We start from the raw sequence: 25841 nt of genomic DNA, 5'->3' as shown, positions 1-25841 counted from the left end.
GAATGCGTAATCAGTGTTGAAGCTCCGCCCTTAATGTGTATCCTTTGTTGAAACACAACACGGCTTTGTGTCATCCCCCCCAATTCTCTACCCCATTTTCTCCCTGTGCTGTGAATATGTTTGAATTATTGATCAGCCTGTGATTTATCGACCTGGCCAGAGTCACTGGAGATTTAGGGGGAGATGCAGATGGAAAGGTGGAGAAAATAGAGAGAGAGAAATGTGGGGGGATGGGTGATGCTGATTGTTCGACCTCTCACTCTAGGCCAATTACGTGCATGACCCCAGAGACCTGAGATACCTCTATGTTTAGCTTTCACTTTTCCCCCCTCGCTCTTTTCTCGCCTTTTCCAGCTCCCTGTCCTCTCTGGTGCTCTGTTACCATGGAAACCTTTACATACACAACAAGATGCAGACAAGAGCCTGCAGGAATTAAAAAAACAACCTGTCAAGGGAGACTTGGGGAAATTATGATGCAAATCTAAAGGAGCGTGCAGAAGAGAGAGAGCAAGTGCTGGTGCAGGACCTCAGGGGGAAGATGAGGCTTGAAACACATCCTGCTCTCAGGACAACTGTCACTCTAAAGATAGCACGACTTATATATATACACTCGCCACAAACGGACCCACCCAAAAATGCAACTTGTGGGATATTGCTGAGTGCTTTACTTTGAGCCGACTGCATCTAAACTGTGCTTTTTTTTCACGGTTTTCTGGGGTGGCTTGTGAAACATGGGGAAAGCAGCTTATTTTATGTTAATTGCGAGGAGGTGCTGACCTTCCTCTTGTTTCCCATCCTTCCCTGGAGTTCGGAGTCACCGCCCTTTGCTAGCTTGCACGTTGGTTTATAATAATATGTATGTTCTTGGAAAAACCATCCCCTCTATGTCCCCGGTGGCCCTCTTTACAACTCTTCTCCATTTTGATGTCTTCAATTTAACACACCATTAATTATACGGTCATAGAGGTAACCATGGGCTGGCGAGTGTGAGTGTGTGCGAGCATGTACCCATCCATGCGGAGTGTGTGCGAGTGCGTCTGTGGGTTCCACATCAGTGACACTGCAATATTAAGCTATAATGGAGATAAAAGTAGAACTATTTGCAAGCCCATTTCTCTCTTTCCATTCCAGCGGCTCCAGCGGTGTCATTTGTTATAGTGTGGCATCGAATAAATTGCTTTGGGAGCGCCACAGCTGGGATGACTATCTTGACAGATCACACTCAGCTGAATGGCTGCAAAGCATATTCGTCTCACTCAGATTCCCCCCTCTGTTCGGGGCATTCAGCGCTTGTTTTACAAGCGGCTGATGACTTCACGGATGTTTTTTTGCTCTAATTGTGTTGTGTGATCAAACAGTTGGACAGCAGGGATGCACACGGCGTAACTTCCTGAAAGATTAAGAGTGATGGTATTATGATGAAAAGAGCAACATTACCGACTCAATTATGGAACGTAGAGCTGGAGGGTACAAACCGCTGACAGCTGTTTGCCATTCCTGTCTGCATGGACTTGATGAGATTTTTCTCTGTCATAGCTAAATTGCCTACTTGTTAATTGGGGCGAAACCTGAACAGTTTTTGTTGGATCTGGGACATGGGGAGCCGGAGAGGGAGAGAGGATTGGCTGGTTTAAGCTGCTCTCATTTCGTCACTTTCCCCTCCATCCTATCCATTGTTACAGGGTTTGGGTTTTATCCATTGATGTATTCTTGTCCTCTCTCTTTTTTTTTATTCCTTCCATCAGTTCCTCTGAGAAATCAAAGTATCTGTGTCTGCTGCAGTCTGCTGTCTCATCTCTCATTTTCCATAAGACACCCACACAACAATCAGCAAAATTGGAAGCACAAGGAAAGGAGACAAAACCTCACAAGTGACATTAATCCCTCTGGTTGAGGCAGGAATCAGAACAACGCGTGCAGCTGCATCCCTCTTCAAGTTGATGCAGCAAAGTCTAAATCAGCCTCTAATAATCCAAACCTCACTGCCACCTTTGCAGATAAACCTAAAAGACATGTTGGCTGACGGCAAAGGGGAGGCAGAGAGATAAATGGAGGAAGGGGAACAGGGTGAGATAAGCGTTTCACAAGAGATACCAGCCATGTGAGGGAGGATGTTTTCTGTCCCTGTGTAAGGATTGGGGTCATTTCTGAGCGAACCTGGTTTCATTATTGAAAGGGCTTGTTGATTTATGGGGTAAATTCCTTCAAAGGCTGTCTTTGTCAGGTTTGAGCAGGAAGAAAGACATCAGTTTATGTAAATGTACAGCTTTATAACTAAAACAGTTCTTCTCTCTGCTGAATATGATTTAACAGGCCCAAATACTCCTTTTGTTGAAATTTATGGAATGCTTCTTCACACATGTTGTCATTCCCCTTTCTGATCCTCATCCTCTGATCACACAGGCAAGTCCTGCATGGGCACTTCTCAATCACTGCTGCAGTTATTTATCCAGTGAATAGGTTGTGACAGCCATATTTACTTTACACAGACATGCTTTTTTTTTTTATCAATTTCAATGAACCAGTGCTATAAAAGACGAATACAACAGGGCTTAGTGTACTGGCTGAAAAATATGTAAATGCCATTTAAATGCTGCTGTAAGCCGTGACATTAAGCCAGTACCCCTACACTGAAACTCAAGCAGGTATATGGAATTCATTAACTTTAGTTAACATATTCACAAATGGGATAGAATATTGATACGGCCACAAATCGACATCCTGACTAATATAATACAAGTATTGTTTCTCTGGGACCAAATATCAGTATTTTAATTTATAGAACGGCTCTTTAAACAGACGTCACTTCCTGTTTGACTCACCCTCATGACTCCGCTAACATTGATCCTGCAATATGGGGCATTTTGAAGTCTTCATTAAATCAGATATCATGACGTCTCGTTTTATGATTGTTCTGTACTTTATCAATTACTGCATATTTAATGTGTCTTGGTATCATTATTATTACTGTAGGCTATGTATTGGGTTTCATAACATATCGTATTATGAGCTACCCTTCAATTCCCTCCACTGGTATTTAAACTAGAGCTGGCAGCGTTAATTTTGTCCCTTTCGGCACCACATACTTTAAAGGCTGATTTATACTTTTACGTCGAATCGATGGCGTACCCTACGCTGAGGGTCGGCATAGCTCCCGTACCTACCCAGAGGCCTACGCATGTAGCTGACGTGCACCTCCTCCAAAATGTAACTACCCGTAGAATTGACGCGGATCACATGCCCTGTGATTGGTCCGCTCAAAATATCACAGAGGGTACTTCAAGTTTGAGCTACCACCTATGAGCGAAGCATTCAGGTGCAGCTAATCAGACTGATGTCATCGGACAGCTGCATCACAAAAGCTGAGCAGAGTACTTTTATAGAGTGTGTGTGAATCGCCAAAGACCTGTGGATGAATCACTTTGAGTCTGTCTTACTCTCCTACCTCTAAGTCATGGTGTCAGACCACACTGGTGTAGATGAGCAGCATTTACGGGAAAAAGGAATCAAAAATTGAAGATCATAAAGTTAATTTCAGTGCATTCATCTGACTCTTGAATCAACAAACTGGTAAGAATTGCCATTCAATTTTAAGCATGATTAGAAAATCGATTTTTCATGATGAACTATAAAAAAAATAATTAACTATTTTTTTCCTTGTACTGTAACTATTCTCAAAAGATTATAGGTTAACAAGAGAACACATTGTCTGAATGGGAAAACTTAAAACAACTAACAAGGCCAGTCAACAGACCAGACATGGCATAAAGCTCTCAACAGGTTTAAATGAGGACAGTATAAAGAGAAAGAAAAGCTTCATCTAAGTAGACTGAACTCAGCTGCTGAGACTGAACCTAACTCAAAATGGTTTCAGTACCAGACGATTTGTATGCTAGGATAATAACACAGTCTGAAAGTCAGCCATAGTAACACTTCCAACAGAACAACACAACAAACCAAAAAACTTCAGAGTTTAAAGTAGTTCCCAGAGTCCTTAGGGAGAGTGGGTTCAAAGCACTGGCTTTTTATCATGTTTCTTTCATTGGGATGGATTTATGTGTTGTGTGTTCCCAATAGCACTGAGAGATTAGCATGTTATTAGCACTAGGAGCGCTGGAGCTTTAACACATTTAATCTTAAATAAAGGGCCCTTTTCATTCAAAGGATTCTCAGTGGTCACTCTCCACAAACCAGAGCGGCAATGTGCACTCCAGTCCGTCTCTGTTTAGCACCGCAACCTAAAAACAAGTGGTGCTCAGTGAGCTGAAAAGGGACTCACTGCTGTGTTTCGCAGGGCGGCCCATATTTCAAACAGCGAAGAAGAAAGTGGCTTATGGAGGCACCCTACCTCTTAATCCCCATCCCAGCTCTGTGAGACCAGGCACCACCAAGGGCTATCTATCTATCCCAACCTCCATGTACCACATGAAAGCCACACTCATACACACACACATACCGTCACACACATACTGAGATTGGCACCATTAGTTACACAAGAGCCAGGCAGGCACCAGAGCATAATGACTTTACCCAGGCGAGAGGTGAAAAATTGGATTGGAGAAAGTTTTTGAGAAGTACTTCACTGCCTGCTGGGAGTCACAGAGTACAGACAAGCCAGGGCAAAGCATGGCACAAGAAATAAAAAAATTGCCGGCCAGCCTTTGATTCATGACTTATGTCTGCTACAGTCTTTTTCTTTATGTAGACTTAGAATAAAGCCGTTGATTTGATCTCTCGGGATAGTCGTAACTTGCTACTTAAACCAGTTATGTGAGTTCAAGTGTAGCCTTAAAACTCTTTTCTGATAACGGTTAATCCAATCACACTGCACATTCACTGCTCAGTGTTGTGATAGCATTTCGTATAAACTGCCTGTGAGACAGATATTTGAACACAGATGAAAACAAGGGGCAACCCTTCCCAACACTTTTTGCTGGCACTCCCTCAAAATTTGGCTTACACACTTCACAGACCAATAAACAGAAACAATACAATATATTACTGAACTATTACCCAGGATACACTGATACACTGTCCCAAAAAGTTGTTAATTAATTGTACAAATCTTTTTATATGGCTGCTAATCCCACAAAATATTTGTTTGTGCCGTATCAGGTGATCAGCGGTCTTACAAAATACTCTCAGATCCGTTTAGGTCCAATCAGGTTGTCAGACAAATCAACACAGCCTGTGGGCCATGGTATTAAACCCTGACTGACCTGATTACACTAAGTCTGATTTGGCTATCAGACCTAAAAGCCCGGGTCAAGTCTTACAGTTCCTCAGAGCGAGGAAACCTTTGGAAACTCATATTTTTCTTTGACAGTGCACAAGTTCATCTGAAGACTAATTCTTCTCCTCCCCTGTTTGTTATCTTATCTTAATAATGTTTACAGCCCCTGAGAGGTCCATTGAGCAAATAATTCACAAGAAGAAGGCAAAGAAGTTTAAGCAAATTAAGTAATCTTGCGTAACAGAGATTTTTTTTTATCTTGTTAACCATCTCCCGACCCCTTTGATGTGGGTTTGTCACCCTTTGGGAGGATCTCAGATGCCAAATTTAGGACCGCTGATTTACGGGGAGCGAAAACGCTCATAGAAGAGTTTCTCTTTGGTGGTTCCCATACTTATGAGGGAAATCCAAACAAGAATTTCATGTCATTATGAAATGAAGAGAAGAGAAATAAGGGGTTGCTGGCTTTTTATATATACTCTGCCATGTTTTGCATGTCGGCCAGTTGGAGTACAAAAAACAGCCCATAATTTGGATATTTCACACAAATTGCTCATCTGATATTTATTGTTTTTTTGGGGGGGGCTACCTTCATTGGCTCATGTGTTTGTAAAGTGTAAGTAGAAAACAACCCATTAGCGAAGCCACTGAGCTCAAAAAACAACAACAACAGGAGATAACTTGTTAGGAAGAGTCATTGTAATTCACTCTCCTTGATGTCGTCCTCCTGCCTGACTGAGTCAGAGTGAAATGCTAGAGCATGGAGGAGACTGACTCATGCAGCCTCAAGTCATAAAGAATGAGCACACACACACACACACACACACACACACACACACACACACACACACACACACACACACACACACACACACACATATGTATGCACAGAAACAGACGGATAGACAGACAGGGATTTTCAAAGCCGCGTATCTTGATCTGATGACACATTGGGTAACATGTTATCAGCGGGCATTTCACCGAGGACGAACGGTGAGTGAGAGCCACTGATGTGATTTATAGTATCTGCAGGCTAAGGAGGGGAATCAGAGGGTCACCTCCGTCCTCTTGCTTAAGGAGGTCAGCATCAGGTCCTTCTCTTTCCTCTTCACACCTCATCAAACACTTGTCCAATTACTTTATACTCATAAGTTTTGACCACATAGTGGGCTTTTAATGATTAAAAACTGTCACTCCATCCTGTCACATGCTTGCCGTATTAAAATCCCAGTTGTATTCTTTGTAAAAGCGATTGTTTTTCATGTGTTTGAGCTACATATCTCGAGCACATAAGCACATCTTAATTAAGCCTCAAATGATGCGGATCACAGCTTTCCCTCTCAGACACGTTCACTTTGATCCTTTATCACCGCTTTATGTGTAGCTTACTTTCCTCTTCTTCTTCATGGCGTGTTGCAGACTGTGGTGATGATTAGAAAAGTTGCGGCTCTATTCTGAATGATATTCAGAATTTGAATGTTGAGGGGAGGAGGGCCAGAGATGATTGGGTGTCAGGTTTTTTCTTTCTGATACTGAGTTGGATTAAAGGTAGGGATGAACCGATCCAATCCTGGTAACGGATATCGGCTAGATCGGATATCGGTGACAAGGGGCCGATATATAGTGCCGATCCATATGACAGATCTATTCATCTCAGTTCTATGCTTTTCTGTGTTTACAACATCATCAGCGCCGGCCGGTCTGTACATTTTTGCCCTGTGGAGCATGATGGAGGATAACTACAGAGACTCTGCAGTTTTGGTGCATGCTTCTTTTGCTAACAACTCCGCTGGAAACTTGTAACATGTGCAGCGTTAATAGCTCAACGGATGGCAATCGCGCTGAAAAATATAACGGAAGCCCAAAGGAAGAGGTTTACGTGAGCTGTAGCTGACTGCAAAGAAGGAAGAAACCTTCTATTAATGGATTCAAAGTGTGAAAAAGGTTTTTGGATTTAATTGTTGCGGATCCTTGAAATTAAGGGATTCCAGCCTCTGGTTTATCACTTGGAACCCAGGTACAGTTCACCATCAAGTCAGAAAAGCCTGAAGTTGCAAAAACATGATTCTATCCTCACATTAAGGAATAGAGAGTGTTGAATAAATACCATATTGGAGGTCAATACTTCCCTGGTAATGGTGTCAGAACAACTTTTATTATAGCTCAAGATAGTGCCGTCTGTTTGTCATTCACACCTCCAGAAACTGGTAGTGTACACAAGCTAGCATCACCTAAGGGAAGCAGGATTGAGGCTTGCGATCCGTGTTAATAATCCAGTATCACACGAATGAAGGAGGAGGTAATTGAGGGTTGCAGAGAGTTAGAAAAAAAACAATCATTGTGAGAAAAGAGAGAGCAGGGTGAGAAGAGGGGCTTGTTGCATCCTGCTGCCGTATACCCACCCCCTAATTGCTTAGTATTTATGGTGGGTGGAGTGGTATGTGTGGGCAACATATACACACCCGAAACCAAAATACACACTAAGAGATCCCGTCATCCTAGAGGGAGTCATTTGTGATCGCAGGAGGTCGGTTGGAGGCTTTTACAGGCCGTTATGTAGCTGGCTCGCTATTCCTGGAAGAGCGTCGGTATCTTTTGATCAAATTCTGCCCCACTCTCCAGTAACCTGCTTCCTATGAATTGTGGGCTAATTGTGCCATACTGGTTTATGCGTGTGAGTGCCTGCGTGTGTGTGTGTGTGTGTGTGTGTGTGTGTGTGTGTGTGTGTGTGTGTGTGTGTGTGTGTGTGTGTGTGTGTGTGTGTGTGTGTGTGTGTGTGTGTGTGTGTGTGTGTGTGTGTGTGTGTGTGTGTTTCTGGGTGGGCAGGGGCCTCTCTATCCTTGATTGATTGTTGTCATCTTGCTGGATTATTGGGTTAGCAGGGAACGTGATAGGCTTACTACAGCATCTCAGAGGAGAGAGCACACACATGCACACACAAGTACACACAGATACACACACACTCCCCCATGCCTATACACTCTATACACTGTTTAATTCAATGACCAGTGGAAATATCTCAGTGAAAGGGTTCACGGCCGTATGTGATTAATGCATCCAAGGATCTGAAGTATGTGTGTTGAAAGGATGAGGTTTGTGTTTATTAGCATCTCCTGCTGCAGACATGTTGGAATCTATGCGTACAGATGCACAGTGAGGTAAAATGATTATGCTTAAACCTTTTCAAAGCATCACAACAACAAACTAAAGTTTAATTTGTTGTGTTAACATTGATAAATGTAGTTGATATTCATGCCAGAGATTTTTCACAGTTAACAGAAACACTGAAATCAAATTGTATTATGCTGATTAGGGGAAGAAAAGATGTAAATGGGCTTAAAAATGTCCTCATTCATTCAGGCTTTCCATAATTGCAATAGATAAATGGTACCAAGTACACCCAGATAACATCCCAAGGCAATTTGCATTCATCCAGCCAAATAGAATAAAAGCTGTTTAACAGATTTTGCAGGGCCTTTGGATCTCTTTTATTTTTTCCATCAGGATTACCAGAGGACATTCTCACAGCTCAGCCCCACTATCTTCAACATGAAACGACACACTGCACCCCGTTTCTGTCAGATATTGAGTAGAGGGAGCTACACTTCAACAGACTGGGACTTGACAAACAACTATATGAGGTCAAATATGCAGTATGCTGTGTCTTAGTTTCAGCTGAGGTAGCTCTTTTTTGTCTATATTCAGGGGCACACTGTTTGAGGCAGGCTCAGGTATGATGCTGCTCTCCCACTGCTGCTCCCAGTGATCCTATTTCATGTTTGCTGGAGAGAATTATTGACTTCATTCAATCAAAAAGACAAAGTGAAATGATGGAAAAAGAGGAGTTCTTTGACACCATATGAACAGCTGTTTAATAGCTTTCATCTTCTTCTGTGTGTATTGCACAAATAACATCAAGACATGTTCATTGTACAGGTTGGCCTACATTCTAACCATTGTGATGGTGGCCGCTCCTTAAACGAGGTATTTGCGATTGAAGCTGTATTTGTATTGTTGAACTTTGAAATCTCTGGTTTGAAGGGTGCATCCTATTAACATGTATAATTGGCCTAATTGATTACTGTGTGGTACCTAATGTATTTTTCCTAACTTTTGTTTCACTAAAGCCAGTTAAATTTAATATACTGCCTCAGAGTCTCATTTGAACACTCCACCTAGCTCTCGTAGCCGAACCTAATGGTCCATCCAACATCATACTTAAGATTTTCCTTATAAAACCTTGGTAAGTGTTACACTTGATTCTAATCCTAACTTTTTCAACACACCAAAGGCATCTGCACCTATGACACTGCAGATGTCTTTAGTGTGTCGATGTTATAAACACAGGTTATATGAAAGACCTTGCTTGCTTCAATTTTTTTGTCTGGTTCTTTTTTATTCCTTTTTATTGAGAGAGATAGAACAGTGGATGGAGTTGGACACTGGGAAGAAAGAGTCGGGAATGACGTGGTGAAAATCGAACCTCGGCTGCCTGCTTTGGTGACTATAGCCTCCGTACATGGGGCGCATGATTTAATCACCGCCCTCACTGCCTTGAAGTTTTGTTATCAAATAGTTTATAATAGGCACTGGTTTAGCTGAGCAGTTTAAGTGTGCACCCCATGTACAGAGGCTACAGTCCTCAATTCATCGACTGCTGGTTTGACTCCTCGCTGTCACTCATGTCCCACTCTCTTTTCCCACTGCATCTTGTGTCTTTACAGCTGATAAAGGGTAAATACTGTGTTGTGTTGATTAGTTTAGGGGAAAAACTGAAAATGTTTTAATTCCCTGTCACGGCATTGTTTTCACTGGCGACACTAGCCCTCTTAACTTTTTCCTCTATTAAGTCACTCAACCACTGCTGCTCACTCTCTGCTCTCTTTCTTGCATCAGCTCTAGGCTCAAGAAGCAAGACAACAAGCCAAACTTAATGATCGATTTATGTTACAATGCAATCGAAAAGAGAATTGATATAACATCATGAAAACAAATATCATGATACTTTGCTGTATCCATATTTTTGCCCAGCCCTGAACTTCATTTGCACAGTCTTAAAGCTAGGGTTGGTAGTCACGGAAAACTAGCATGAATTTGAATGTAGCATTTCCTCAGGACTCCGTCTAACCCCTCCCCTAGGAGCCACACAGAGCCACTCAGAGCCGCTAAGAGTTCCACCAAAACGACGCACCCGCTCACATGCACAAGCGCAGCTCATTCACGACCATATGATCGGGACTGATTCAAAACCGGTCCCCGTGAAAGTTAAAAACACAAACAAACATGGTTATTGTTAGTACTCACAACTCACAGCAAGCGTGAGAGAGGAGAGACAGGCAGGAGAAGTTCTTCATTCATTCAAACTTTGACTGTTGCTTTGTTGGTTGGCGTGGTCATGGCCGACAGTGACTGGTTATTAAAGCTCAACGTGTTCACGGCTCGTCATCCCTACAGCGTCAGGATGGACACAATACACATACATTTCTGTAGGACTTGCTTGTCAGAGCCCCGGTGGTGAGAACTTTTTACTCTCTGATCCGGACTAGAGTCCTGAGCAAAGCACCTCATCGGATCAGAGGAGACAGGCCCAAGGTCGTGCGAGAGGGGCAGTCAGTAGAGTCAGGGGAAGCAGCGGCAGGAGACGGGGACTAGTGCACGCCGGGGAAATGTACGCGCAGGAGGCGGGCAGAACGGCAGGACGGGATTTGATTGGTTTCATAAAATTGGACCCTAATGACGGTGATTGGTTGGTGTTTTCTCAGGTTTACTCCGGCTGTAGATAGCGGATTTTTTCAACACATCATTGAATGTATTGATTGCCATCGGGACATAAAGACATTTTAACCAGTATAACAAAAAGTGTATCTAAATCTGACTACCAACCACAACTTTAAGCTTATGAGTTGTTGTTGAACCTCATCTGAAGGAGAAAGTGTTTCTGGCCTATGCTAATGGTCTGACTGGAAGATGGAGAAAAACTCTGACTACTATACAATGTTACAATGTCATTTAGCAGACGCTTTTATCCAAAGCGACGTATATATGAGAACAAGAACAACACAAGCAAAGATCTAGACAAGAGGAAACAAGATCAGTAAGAGTAACAAGTGCTTCAAGTCAATTTGGGTGCAGGTACTGCCAAGCAGTGTGAAGGCAATGCACAAAAGTAAATAACTTTTGAAATCTTTAAGATTACATCTCCTGGTAGCTTTCTTTACATCGTTGTGTTGAGTTCCTAAATGGTTGATCAGCTGAATATAAGTCAATGATATTATTTTCAGATTGTTCAAATATCCTTTGGAAGTATCCCTGATGTTTGTCCAGAGGCTGATGAATCACACCTCCTGTATTGTCTACTCAAAGGGAGCCGATCTTGCATGCTCTAAAAACCTATTAAACTGCAGCCTATCTGCAGCTCATCTCTGCTGACGTGACTTTATTGAGCTCTCTAAGCATGACCAGGAGCGGACCAGAAGATATTTATCTGTTTTGACTTTACTCATTTCCTTCTGCTTCTTGATCCATGGGATAGACAGAAGTTATTAGAGGGAGGGGTCTCCGTCATTCTGCGTTAGCATATGTTGTGTGTGATATCCTCCTGCATTTCCTCTCATTTCTCCATTAATCTGTTCGGCTATCTGTCTCCGTATTATTTACCAGCTGCTGTTTGTTCTCTTTCTGTTGGTCGTATCTTCGTGTTTCTAAGCTTTTTGTTGACTTCCAGTGCGATAATGCTCGGCTCAGGTCACAGTTCACTCACCTGTCCTTCCCTCGGTTGTCTGCAGAGTTATTACCTTCTTCCTCTATGCGAAGGAGAGTTCATTTTTAATTATCGCTCTGTATTTGATCATTCCCTTCCCTGCCTGTCACAGCGTCTCAATGGGTTGCTGGTAACATTTCCATTACATTAGGGAGAGCAGCCATGGCTATGTATCAAGTGTGTGTGTGTGTGTGTGTGTGTGTGTGTGTGTGTGTGTGTGTGTGTGTGTGTGTGTGTGTGTGTGTGTGTGTGTGTGTGTGTGTGTGTGTGTGTGTGTGTGTGTGTGTGTGTGTGTGTGTGTGTGTCCTAAGTTTTTTTTGCATGAATGTGCTCGGTGGTGCGTTCATATCATTGTAGCAGAGACGAGATTCCCTCCCATTCCCTCCCATCCTCATCCATCTTCAAGCGCTTGGTTGGAAATGACATGTCAACACACAAGCCAACACATCGATGCTTGCAACACACACACGAACAAACACACACACACACACACACACACATTCACACAATGCAATTGGATTTGCAATGGAATTCTAATTAAATGGTTCACACTCACTCACTGTACTTTCCCCTCAAATGGCATGGTAATTGAGTTGATGCAAATAGGAGCACTCTATACACTCTAAAGGGGTTAATATTGCTTTGTTTTTTTCATTGTTGTGTATAAATAATGCATGCAAAAGGAAGAAAACAGAGTACATCCTAAATGAATCAGTCTTTTTCTGTAAAATTCTGCACTGAAACATCTGCCTATGGAGGAGTGGAGCAGAGGAGCCACCGTTGAGAAAATAGCAGAATTCCTCATTTTATTGTGAAGGCTTTAACGTGGCTCATGAACGTAGATGTGCGCACATACACGTTGTTTGTGAGAGCATACTTGAATAAGCAACTAAGCTCACTGCATCGGTATTGTTATTAAGGAAGGCCCATGCCTCCCGTAAAGTTCCCAGAGCTTCTCTCCTTCCTGCAGGCCCTTGGCAGGTCGGTTGGAAAGAGTGAGCTCGTCTTTTAGCTCAGCAGGGGTAAAATCGATAAACCTGTCATTGTTTATTCTATAAAACTGCCAGTTTTTCACCTCTGGGGCGCTCCCACAGTTGGGGGCTAAACACTCAGGCTGTTCATGTTGGTCCAGGTCATTGTAAGATTGTTGGCCGGTTGCTGAGAGGTAAGTAGATATTGTCCTCTATGATCCATGAGGAGTACTTGATCAAACTGCTCAGCTGTATGAAGGCGAACATTTCTCTGACTGTTGTAGGAATGTGGAGCTCTTGCAACCTCAGTTATTCTTGCCAAAAATCCTTTTAACCAAACATGCATGTCTTTCCCCCCTCTCTCTCTCTCTCTCTCTCTCTCTCTCTCTCTCTCTCTCTCTCTCTCTCTCTTTTTTTTTAGGTCTTGGCTTTAGAGAGGCAGGTCTTCGACTTTCTGGGTTACCAATGGGCCCCAATCCTCGCCAACTTCTTCCACATCATCATCGTCATCCTCGGCCTCTTCGGCACCATCCAGTACCGGCCGCGCTACATTATCGTAGTGAGTAGAAAACAATTAAAAATTGCATTTCGACCAAGAGTTCTGGGGTCTTTTAGCTCCAAGAACTACTTTACCCTGAACTAAAAGGTTCCTGTGCCCCCCATTGTTGTCTGATTTCGATCGCGGGCTGAGGTCCCGGGTAGATTGTGCAAATCAGGCCAGTGACATATGGAGGAAATAAAAAGTAAATGCACTACACCACCAGACCAGTAAAGGGCAGTAAAACAAAGACAAATGCCATTCATCACAGATGACACCATAGAAGCAGACGGACAGGCAGGTATCACAACAGTTAGCCTGTTAGCATGGAAGAGACTCAGCTTGCGCTGTTTTAGATGGTGCTATATTTCATCACAGATGGATTCACTGAATCAACACGTGAGAGGAGATAAGCGTGAGTAGCAAAGACCTTTCAAGACGGCTTTAAAATAGTTTTTAACTCAAAAAGCCGTGGCAGAGATCGGCTGGTGTTTTACTGTTACCCTGTTAACTGCTGACTTTCAGCCGGATGCATCCCTCATAAACGTCTTTAGATGATCATTTATTATTCGACTGATGAGGATATTTTGAAATCCCAGGAACTCCCTCTGTGTTTCAACAACTGTGTAAACTCCACAAACACTGACACGTTCAGCTGAAGGTCTCTAGTTTACAGGGTCACTTTTAAAACCGTAACACCGGGAGAGACGCATTTGCGGTGGGGTGAGAGAAGACTACTGTTACAAGCTGCTAAATCAAGTGAATCACAGCTTCTTCTTTAGAAAAGTACACACACATGCAAAAATGATAGAACATATGAAAGAAAGAGAAATCAAGTGAATCACAGATGTGTGTGTGATGTTATTATGGATGGCGGGCGGAATAAAAACACTGCGGTTAATCTACCAATCAGACACGGTCAGCATTGCAAGCCCTGTCCCCCGAAAGCCCCGTGACCTTTGAAAAGTACCCCCCCCTTAGCCGGGGATTTTTTAGGGGGGAGATTATCTACCCCTGAACTAAACTTAGACCCTGGGTCCACCGGTCGAAACGCACGTAATTCCGGGGTAAAGTTCCTGGGGTTGAAAGACGAGTAGTTCACATGAGGCTCTGCACAGCCTGCCCCATAATCCAATTCCTCATGGTTTCTGTTAAGCGGTGTCACATCACTTTGCATTAGCCGTCTGCCTGAGCATCCGATCGGACATGTTGTTGCCTTTTCCGTCTAATTGCAAAGTGTGCCTCACTCTCTTGTGCATTGTGCGACACCCTTAAATCACTCTAATCCCAGGGTAATTAGGGCTAATTAAGCAGGGTGGGGGTTGTGATGGGGGGGGGGGGGGGGGGGGCTAAGTAGCTCATCAGATTTATACTCTGCATAGAGTTTCTGGACAGAGAAGGTCATTCTTTGAAATATAATGCAGAGCTTGTGCTGATTTTGGTTAGCTCCTTCCGATAAAAAAAACATCACTATGCAGCTTTGTGAATATGCTTTCCATACTTCTGTTTTTGTATGAAACCACAACACTTATCTTTGAGATTAGAAGCCTGTTTTTAGCAGCAGTAGTGGAGGAACAGATGGTGAAGTTGATGACAGGAAAAGATTGGGGGGTGTGTGAGATTGAGATAGAGGAAAAGCGAGCAAATAAAGAGAGACAGGGGGGGATGTAGGAGGATAGGCGGGAGCCTCACAGGATGAAATGAAGAAACAGAGGAAGCAGGGATTGAAGGGCAGAGAGGAAGGACAGCGTGGGGCCTTTGTCTCGTTGCAAGTGGAAAAAGGGAGCGAGCCGGGGGGTTTCATGATCCAACATGTATGATTTTTTTTAACAGCCGTGTTTTTGCTCTTCCTCTGACACCTCTGACATTTTCAACCCACAAGTCATCATGAGTCAGAAGATTTCACAACCTTCCCTCACAATCATGCCTCAATCTCTCTTGCTCTGTCAGTGAATGCCTCTCTGTGTCTGTCAACAGGCTGCTGTCTGGCTGTATAATTTTATAAACGGTTGAAGTCGTGAAATTTAATTCTGCCCCGGCTGTTTAAAAAGCTGCAGCTCCCTCAGGGCGCAAATAGACTCGCTGAACTTAGAAGCACCTTTTAGAAAAAAAATGGTGACAACCTCCTTTTCACTTTCTGTACATATCGTGCCTTAAAGTATACAGCATATAGGTGCGTATTAATTTTTATGAATCATATGATTTCTATGTGTGGGGATGAACTCAATAGCACACCTTCCACTGACTTCCTTTCATTTAGGACCTCATACGTTCGACCTGTCATGTCACTTTGTAAGCTCTCATATCCTATTCTGTTCATCTGGTTGCCATGGCACTAATCTGCCTGTGTCTGTGCCCTCCAGTACACGGTGTGGGCTGCTCTGTGGGTGGCATGGAATGTCTTCATCATCTGCTTCTACCTGGACGTAGGAGGCCTGTCCAAGGTGAGCCTTAACACATTTTGTCTGCTGTTATTTTTCCTCCAAAGGTTTTGGTGCGTCTGTCTCCGGTTTGATGGCGTAGTCTGCACTGATGAATGTTCCTTTCTGTCTGAGGTCATGGTTGCAGGCAGATGGGGAAGTGAATCAATATTTCACTGTCTAAGGGATGAGGCACCTACTCTACAGGTGTCCTTTTAAGCATGACGCAAAGCAGTTGAAACTCAAAGCACTTGTATCATTGCCACTGAAAATACCTCCTCCTGATTGGCTGGCAGGTAAGGATGTAACCAGAGTCGGACAAAGTACACGTCTTCATTACTTAATCAAAGTATAGATCCTCCAGGTCAAATATTACTCCAATACAAGTGAAAGTTGCTCTGTCAAATAATTACTTGAGTGAAAGTACTGAAGTACTTGCTTATAAAAATACTTCAGTATTCAAAGTACTTTTTAAAAATCTCAAAACGTTGTATTTTCACAAAGCATGAATGCAGTCAAGAATAAATAGGAGTACATTCTGTTACATTATGTTTATTTAGAAACCATTACTTGAAATCTCTAAAAACTATACCATGGAATAAAAACAGCAACTAAGTTACTCCACAGACAACTTAGTTTGAAATGTTCATCTGGAATGAAACAAATATTATAGCTCAACACGCTTTCTCAGGTTGGACAGTGAATCTCTGTATGTTTGGGCAGAGTGGGACAACAGGGAGAACATTTCAAACCATACGTATCATTCTTCATTTCAAAAACCTCTAACACGAGATGAAGATATGACCATGGGTGCTCAGGTGGAGAATTATAGCCATCATTACCACCTCTAAATGAACTGTCTGATCTGAGTGAAATTTGCTCTGTGTTTGCTCTACATTCAACCGTGGAGACGCACGATATACAGGTATGACTAAACCACTGAGACAAACAGAACTACACAAACACATTTTACTGTCTTAGGGATCAGATTTCAGAAAAGAGAAGGAAATTCATGAGCTGACTTCAAAGCAAAAGTAGTGAGTAACTAGAGCACTGATAGAAATGTAGTGGAGTAAAAAGTACAATAATTGTCTTCTGAATGTAGTGGAGTAAAAAGTATCCCCCAAAATAATACTCAACCAAAGTACAGATACTCAAAAAATTTACTTAAGTACAGTACTCAAGTAAATTTACTTTGTTACCGTCCACCACTGGATGTAACAGGAATTTGGAGAAACGGTACACACAGGGAACATTTGAAATCTGTCAGATGAAGAAATAAATATGATACCCTTTTTTAATCAGCAGTCTCTTTCATCTGTTGCTGAATTTGAGGCGTATACACATGTCTGCAGCAGAGGAGTTTGAAGCTCTGCACCGCCAGTGTTACCCACACACTAATGATACCTGTGCAGCCTGCACACGTACATTTCCTGACTATTTCAACATGTTTCCTTTTTCATCCATACTTTATTATTGTTCATTCATTTTTGATCATCATCAATACACTAGTGGACGATCTCTCTACTCTTGCCAAACGTTTCCCAAATAGTCCCCACACCCTTTCCCCTTCAGGTAACAGAGAGAAAGAGACTAACAGACAACATTGCGACAGCTTATGTCATTTTGACAAGTGCTTTTACTTTTGATTGCTCTTTGAGATGATATCTTTCACTCTTGTTACAGACGAAATACCTTGTTTTCTCCTTTTGGAATAGAAGTTCTTTTGTTTTCTGAACAGGAAATAAAGTAACCCTAGCATAAAGCACTAAAATTTGCATCACAAATAATTGTTTCATGAGGCAAACTCTTCTCTAAAGTTAGAACACAAAGTCAGCATTGTGATTTGTGTTGTATTGGGAATTGAGTGCATTGTTTCATACCATACTATCTGCTGTTTTGCCAAAACATTTAAGAGTTCTTTAAAGCTGGGGGTGGTAGTCTCGGAAAACTAGCATGAATTTGAATGTAGCATATCCTCAGGACTCCGTCTAACCCTTCTTTTGCTTGTCGGGGCCCCCCGTGTTTAGAGCTTTTTAGCCTCTGATCCGGACTACAGTCCTGAGCAAAGCACCTCATCGGGTCAGAGGGGACAGGCCCGAAGTCGAGCGAGAGGGGCAGTCAGTAGAGTCAGGTGAAGCAGAGGCAGGGGACGGGGAGTGCATGCCGGGGAATTGTACGCGCAGGAGGTGGGCAGAACGGCAGGATGGGATTTGATTGGTCTAAAACTTTGGACCCCAAAAATGGTGATTGGTTGGTGTTTTCTCAGGTTTACTCCGGCTGTAGATAGCAGCTTTTTTTCCCTCTTTTTTAAGAACACTATGTATTGATTGCCATCAGGAAGATAATAAAGCTAAAGATAATTTTAACCAGTATAACAAAAAGTGTATCTAAATCTGACTACCAACCCCAGCTTTAAGTCCATTTCATTTGTATTTCACCTTGGATATTTAAAGCAGATGAACCTCAACATTACAGTGGTATATCTTAAAGAACACAAAACATAAATCAGCTTTATCATAAGTATTTACTGTAGTGGAAGTTTCTTGGTAAAAGTGATTTCCCCTCTCACTAGACAAAACAACTACCTGCGGTTAAACTGACATCAAGCAAACTTTAAAAAAATGTGTGCTGTTCAGAACACAAGTTCTTTCTCTGTTTGTTTAAAGTGGCCATGGCACAAGCCTGTTAGTACACACTGAGCCGTCTTGAGACAGAACATAAACAACTCAGTGGAGGAAACTGAATTCTTTCCTCTACCAGGAAAAAGCCTCAAGTCTAAGCTTGTTTGTTTTTTTCCCCCTGAAAAATATTCAGATTTATTTCTGACCTCGTGCTAATGTGTTTTTTTTCTCTTTTTTATTACCCAGGCACATGTGCTCCAGGAATTGTTGTGAAATATGAAAGTATAATTGAGCATTCTTGACTTTATCAGCACTGAAGATTTACTTCAGCTATAATTAGATAAGAGGCACTGCTGCTGGGTGTTTTAGCATATAATGTAAAGCCTGTTTGGTCTGGTCTAGAAAAATACAGTCCAATAAACACAATCACATGAGTTACAGTCTTCTATACTATAAATCACTCTTTAAGTTCAAAGACTGCTCAACACTCTAACAGCTGCCACGCCCTCCACCCAGATGTGTAACTTGGATTTGAGGAATGTGTTTGTTTGCTTGAAATAGTTTGAGGTGCTTCTCTACTAATCTCTTGAGGGATGCTCACCTTCCTGTTGAGCTTCAGGCAGAATCACACAACTACACAGAAAGATAATCATGGAAATCCTGCTTCCAAACCACATCACACACTTAAACACACCTTCTAAATTTGTATGTCGCTTCAGTTTACACAACCTGCAAATTTAACTACCCTTCCTCCTTCTGTCAACTCCTCTCTTTCACTCAACTCTGCTCACTGCCTCTTTGATCTTTTATAATTTATGCTGAGTAATTTGCAAGTTTCCTATCTTTCCTTTTTCAACAGCCTCTCCGCTCTTATCCAATCCTCTTTTATCTTCCTTTCTCTTCTCCTCTTTTCCCATCCTCTCCTCTATTTTCCTCCTCCTCTCCTCACTTTGATAGCTATCTTGCCCAATTGCCATCCTGACCGTCAGGAATAATGAATTCATGTCGGCGACGCTCATCTCACACCAGTTCAGAAGGCTGAAAATTAATTTCAGAAACACCTTCCCAAGCTCTGGCGACTTTGTCATTGTGTGGAGACCATGGCTCCATCAAGTGTGTCTGTCTGTCACTGCATATGTGTGTGTGTGTGTTGTACGTGTGTGGGTTTGTGTGTACCTCCATGTTTCCTAGAATAATGAGGCTTGTAGGGGCCAGCTGCTTTGGGCTGAGGCTGGGCATTAACCTGACAGATGGAGCCAGCCTGGACTCCCAGCCCCGCATGTGGTGACCAGGAGGAGAGCTGGCTAATGGAGCACACACAAGCACCCACCCATCCACACCCACACCCACACCCACACACTGTGTGTACATGCACGACCAAACATGGCACACTAAGAGGACCTCAACATGTTTTATCATGAAACAGTCAGCTCATTCTGTCTGACCTGTCCTAAAGCTGTTCACAGGACTATTTGAGGATCTGTGTGTGTGTGGGTGTGCATGTTTGTGGGGTGTGTGTAGGGAGCGTCCCTCATAGTGAGATGCTCGATTGGAGTCATATGCCACATGCTCTGTCACCTCCTATTGATCCCTTATCCCCTCCCCCATGGTGAAAGACAGACTGACAGACAGCCCCCCTGCTACTCTACTTGCACCTCTGTTATAAACAGTCCAAAGTCTTCCCCTGTTATCAGTGGGCCTGCAGATATAGACACTCTGAAAATGGCTGCATATGAAAAAAAGCTAATTTCCCTCATTTTTTGGATGTGGCTTTCAATAACTGAGCTTTTCAAAAATATTTATAGATAAATAATAGATTAGTTGGCCTCTGAATCTACCGAATCTCTGCTTACACGGCTGTTGACTCTGGTTACAACATTTTTCTACCATTGGGGTCAAGCTTAGCTTAGACCACATCAATCTAATAAGGAGAGTTGAATTCAAGTTACTACAAGCACAGACATGTTTCAAATGTTCATCTGGAATAAAACCAGTGTATTAGCCTATGACCTCCACATGCTTTCTCAGATTAGATGACGCTGTTTTGTAGGCTGTGATGAAGTTTGTGTGGTAAACAGATCAGAGATTTACAACAGTATGAATCATTCTTTATTTCAAAACCTCAAACGGGGGTTTAAAATATGGCCGTGGTGCTCAGGGGATCAGGGCCATAGCCATCATTACCAACACTAAATGAGCGGACTGATCTGAAAAATGTTTGATCTGCGCTCAACGAAGGTATGGCGACACCACTGAGACAAACTAAACACAAGTACATGAACAGTTTACAGTCTTTGGGATCTGATTTCAGAAAAGAAAATTGATCAGCTTACGTCGTGAGTAACTAGAGCACTGATAGAAATGCAGTGGAGTAAAAAGTAATAAGTCCGCCCAAAAAATTATACTCCAGTAAAGTACAGATACTCAAAAAATGTACTTAAGTACTGTACTTAAGTAAATCTACTTTACTCTCCAGTATAAAGATGCTATGAATTTTATGTATTTGTTATTATTCTGTTGGACAACTCAGCTTTTGCCTGGGTCAACAGGTATTAGAGCATTTATATTTAAAGCTCCTGTGGGGAACTTTTTGTTTGCATTGATTTTGGCGCCCCCTGTGGACAAATTTGTGAAACATCTCATCCTGTTGTTTTTTTGACAGTCAAATGTGTGATTAATGAAGAATCTTTGCTGTTGAAATATGAAATACATGGCTGTTCCTGCAGCATGCTGTTAGTCACTCTGTCTTCCACAAACTGTACCCCAGTGGCAATGGTTTCAGGCATTGAAAATAACTATGTAGTAACAGTTGGTCTTAATGCAGATAGTGCTGTTAGCTTTTGTAGATTCTAACTTTGTTTCTACACAACATGAGTGAAGGTAAATTTAAATAAGCTGTTGCTGTTTGGCAGTAGAAAAGCAAAATAAATGTAAGTGTTTTCCTGTTGTTTAAGTGATTTAAAGAACATTCTTTGACTGCCTCAGTGTGAATGGAAGCCAAAACCGTCCTCACTCTCTCTCACCTCCCACATACAGTGACTGCAAACTTTATTGTTGTGATAATAGCAGGCCGCTTAAACAGTCTGTCTAGCTCCTGAATCAATATGAGAGGTTCACTGAGTATAAACTCTCTATAGTACTTTGAATAAATTTGTGACTCTCGTTAGTGCCAGCAAAGTCTTAAAATACCCAGTTAGCCATGCAGGTTAGCTCCCCATGGTTTACACATTAACCATAAGTCTGTTCTCCGTAGTCAGGAACTACAAATCATGAGAAATACGATTCTTATATTTGATGGTAAGCTTTCTGGAAAGCCTCATGTCTCCGATGAGTTCAGTAACAGCATTGTCTCTAAATCTATATTGACGTTTGTTAAGAAAAATGGTTTGAGCAGTATTAGAGGACTAACCTTGAGTGTGTGATGTGAGGGGATTGATTTTGTTCTTTGGGATGATTGGGAGTATAACAAAAACACTCCTGACAGTAAGTTGCCAGAAGCCTCTTCTATTGACTGCCTGACGTTACTGCAGTCATGAGTGTGGCTACAGCGTGGATAGAGATGGTTTCCCTTGCTCCCAGGCTCAATCAATAGCATCTGTCAAGTCATTAGTGTGCACAACCTTACATAATGACCTTCAGGAGCCCTTGTTTTTGTGACGAGGCGTTCAAAAGAGAGAGATGATGATAAAGAAAGTAGCAGTTTTTTTAATTACTCATGAATTCTGTTGCACTCATCTGCAGTGACCGCACGTATCTTCTGTTGTTTTGTGTTGTCAATGTGTTTGTATATGTCAGCGTGAGTGGGCGAGGATAGGAATCCGAGATGTTTTCCTGACAGCACTTGGCTCTGTTAATAATGCATGTCTTGTCACTGAGGGGCAGATGCGGGGTAGATTGCTGTATTGGGGTATTGATTGGTGTGAGCGTCTGTGCGCCTGTATGTGTGGGCTCATATGGCTGTGTGCAAATTGAACATCGCCTGGCTGCAAAAGAGCTAAATGTAAAAAAAGTGCTAAAAGTTTCAAAATTAATCTAAAAAAGTTTACTCCTAAATGGAAAATATATTTGCTCAGGCAGACAACGATTTGAGTTCCCAGAAAGTTTGGTCGCTTATGGCTTAAAGGCGGCCTGAGGGGTGTTTTCAATTTGAGCTAAAGGTGCAGTGTGCAGAAATGAGAATATTAAGAGATATCTAATAACCAGATTCTAGATTGAAATACTCCCTTACTCACCCCTCCTGTCTGAGAAGCAGCGGTGGCCTTCAGGGACAAAAAGCGCCACAAGTATGATCCTCCATATGTGCATGTTTCATCATCGCAAACATCTATCAATACAAATTTATTTCTGTACAACCATCACTCTCTTTTTAAGTCTCTTATCAGTGCATTTTGTGTTGCCACTCGCTAAATACAAAAACGCATACATTACTTGCTTGTCCGTTCTGTGCTACGGTAGAAACATGGTGGTGCAAGATGGCCGCCTCCATGGCAGGGGACCCGGTCCCAGGTGGATAAAAGCATAGACATATAAAGAGTAGCTGCCGCATTGGCTGCTGGGGCGTAAGGAATATGGCCGCCATCTTGGTCCGGTCATCCTACCCATGATCCTACCTGTAAACATAAACTTAAGCAGCAGAGACTTCAAGATGCCAGAGCACTGTGCAGCAAAATACCTATCATACATCACGTATATCACATATCAGAATATTCTATTACTGTTAAGCCCACTATGAATATTAAAATACGCAGAGCCATGTGTCCTGTATCATACCTACATGTATGACGTTTGCAGAAAAAAGACCCGCATTAAAATTAATTTAGTATTCAGCAAGTTATGATTGATTAAATGCGCAGACACTTAATTGCGCCTGCCAAACAGATTACACTGAGTGGAGCAGGTGACCAGACCAAGATGGCGGCCCCACGGCTCGTCAGTGCCAATAGGTAGTAGCGGTTGATGCGGCGTCTACTCTTTATATGTCTGTGGATAAAAGAGGCTCATTCTTGAAACAACTGTTATATTCAGGTGATTTAACACTGATTAAAAAATGCTAACGAATATCACACTCCATTTCTTCAAAGTCTGTTCTGCTAAATGTTGCTAATTACTGCACACTGCAACTTTTAAAGAACAATTTGTTGACCCAACTTAAAATAAATTACATTTTGCTTTTGTTTGACCTGGTGTCATGATATCTGTTGGTGTCCCATTAAAGCACATCTATGTATCATTTTGATTGTATATTGAAAATGTAATGATGAATCAAATGCTTTAAAAGTAGCATTTCTTTACATAAAAAAATTCTCCTTTACCTTGAATAACCCTCAAAACATACAATTAGCTGCCTTTAGAGGGATTATTTATTTACCAATATGTAGCTCTAGCTAAACTGTTAAACTGTGAAGTCTGTGGATTATCCAGGGGAACAAGCAGAATGTTGTTCTAAATGAAATACAATTCTTTTAGCACTTTAAGCTCTGCCTTTACCTCAACTTGACATGGGTAAATGCAGAAATTTAAATAATAATAATAATAATAATAATAATAATAATAATAAGGTTTATTTATATAGCACCTTTCTAGAATGGGTGTCACAACGTGCTTCACAATAACAGAATAAAAAGCAACAAGCAAGATATAGCAAGAATGACATCGAAGTAGAAAAAATACATACACACAACAGACATAAAAACGGACAGGTCAATTAAATGCTTGTCTAAATATATAGGTTTCTACAGTTGTGGAGCAACAACCTCAAAAGCACAGTCACCCTTAGTTTTTAATCTGGTGCGAGGGACAGCCAGCAAAACCTGATAAGAGGACCTCAGAGTCCTGCTGGAGTTATATGGCTTCAGCAGTTCTCTAATACACGCTGGAGCCTGACCATGTATTGCTTTATACACGATCACCAGAGTTTTAAACTGGATACCGAACTTAATGGGGAGCCAATGCAAAGACTTAAGTATGGGTGTGACATGACACCTTCTGGAGGATTTTGTGTAAAGGACAATTTCACCAAATAGTTTGAAAATAAAACTGAAACCTATTCTACAGATTTTGCCTGCATTACTACAGTACACATTCAGTACAACTTCAATTACTTTCCTTTATGAGCCACTAACACATTTCAGTTGTGTATGATGACCAAGTAAAGACATCCTTGTAAGCCTGAGTTGTGCTTTGAACTTAATTCTACTACACATAATGTCAGCATGCCAAGACACTAAAGTAAGATAGTGAACATGGCAATCAACATTTAGCAAGAGATCATCATTCATTATTTTGAACATATTAGCACTTAGGCAGCTAGTAATTACTTCAAATCACCACTGTGCCTGGTACAACCCTACAGAACTGCAAGCAGTGCTATTCAGTCTGTGCTAGCTGTAATTAGATGAAACAACCCCTTATGGAACAAAGAGCAGCCATCAAAATGAAAACATCTGCAGCAGGTGTCCAGAGATAAGCCCCCCAGTCTCCTGCGTATGACCCATCTGAGGTTGTCCGATAGCTGAATTGAGTCAGAGCATAAAACAAGCTAATGTTTTTCTTCTCCTTTCAGGACAGCGACCTGCTGACATTTAACATCTCAGCCCATCACTCGTGGTGGAGTGAACATGGGCCGGGCTGTGTGAGGAGAGAGATGCCACAGGCTCCGGGGATTCGCACTACAGAGAGCCACTCCTACATCACCGTCATGGGTTGCCTCATGGACTACCAGTACATCGAGGTGGTGCATAGCGGCATGCAGATTCTTGTTGCTGTAAGTACAAGTAACTCTATAGACTCTATTCACAGAAGACATACTTAACCCTCGCAGCAACCTCACCCACTCACTGTGGGATTCTTCTACGTGAAACACAAACATTGAAATAAAAGAACATGATGTTTTTGTTTCCTATTGAAAGATTTTTTATAACACAATCCCACAACGGTCTTTTATTTTGTCTGACGCAGCTTCACTTCCTCTACCCTGGTTGCTGAATGAAAAATTGATCTGTTGTTTTGTCTGGGGGAGCCTCAGACCTGCCAGCTGCTAACGGGTTACTCAAACACTGGAAGGCCTGTTATTGTCCTCTTTATACAGCCTTGTATGAATAGTCACATCCTGCCAGCATGCACATTTGCACACACTCATGTACGACTCACTCACCTCTTATTGGGCAGGGGCCAGGACACTCCTTCAGGTGCCAACACAGCAGGTACCTGGGTTCAGACATGCACATTACACACTTTTAGTCACAGTAGCATTACAAGCTACAAGCATCATTTTGACTCTTGAAACTCAGTCAATT

At 42.1% G+C, this 25841-nt stretch overlaps 1 protein-coding gene across 1 annotated transcript in view; it reads left to right on the top strand.

Moving 5' to 3' along the window:
* The window catches only part of nkain4 (sodium/potassium transporting ATPase interacting 4), a 62283-nt gene that overhangs the window by 9762 nt on the left and 26680 nt on the right, over nucleotides 1–25841 (top strand). The window contains exons 2-4 of the mRNA XM_034696758.1: nucleotides 13386–13523; nucleotides 15866–15946; nucleotides 25109–25309. Coding sequence (XP_034552649.1) covers nucleotides 13386–13523; nucleotides 15866–15946; nucleotides 25109–25309 — 420 coding nt within the window. The remainder of the gene's footprint in view (nucleotides 1–13385; nucleotides 13524–15865; nucleotides 15947–25108; nucleotides 25310–25841) is intronic.

Source organism: Notolabrus celidotus, chromosome 11 (genome assembly GCF_009762535.1).
Source record: "Notolabrus celidotus isolate fNotCel1 chromosome 11, fNotCel1.pri, whole genome shotgun sequence".
NCBI lineage: Eukaryota > Metazoa > Chordata > Actinopteri > Labriformes > Labridae > Notolabrus > Notolabrus celidotus.
This window is presented reverse-complemented; position numbering and strand designations above follow the sequence as displayed.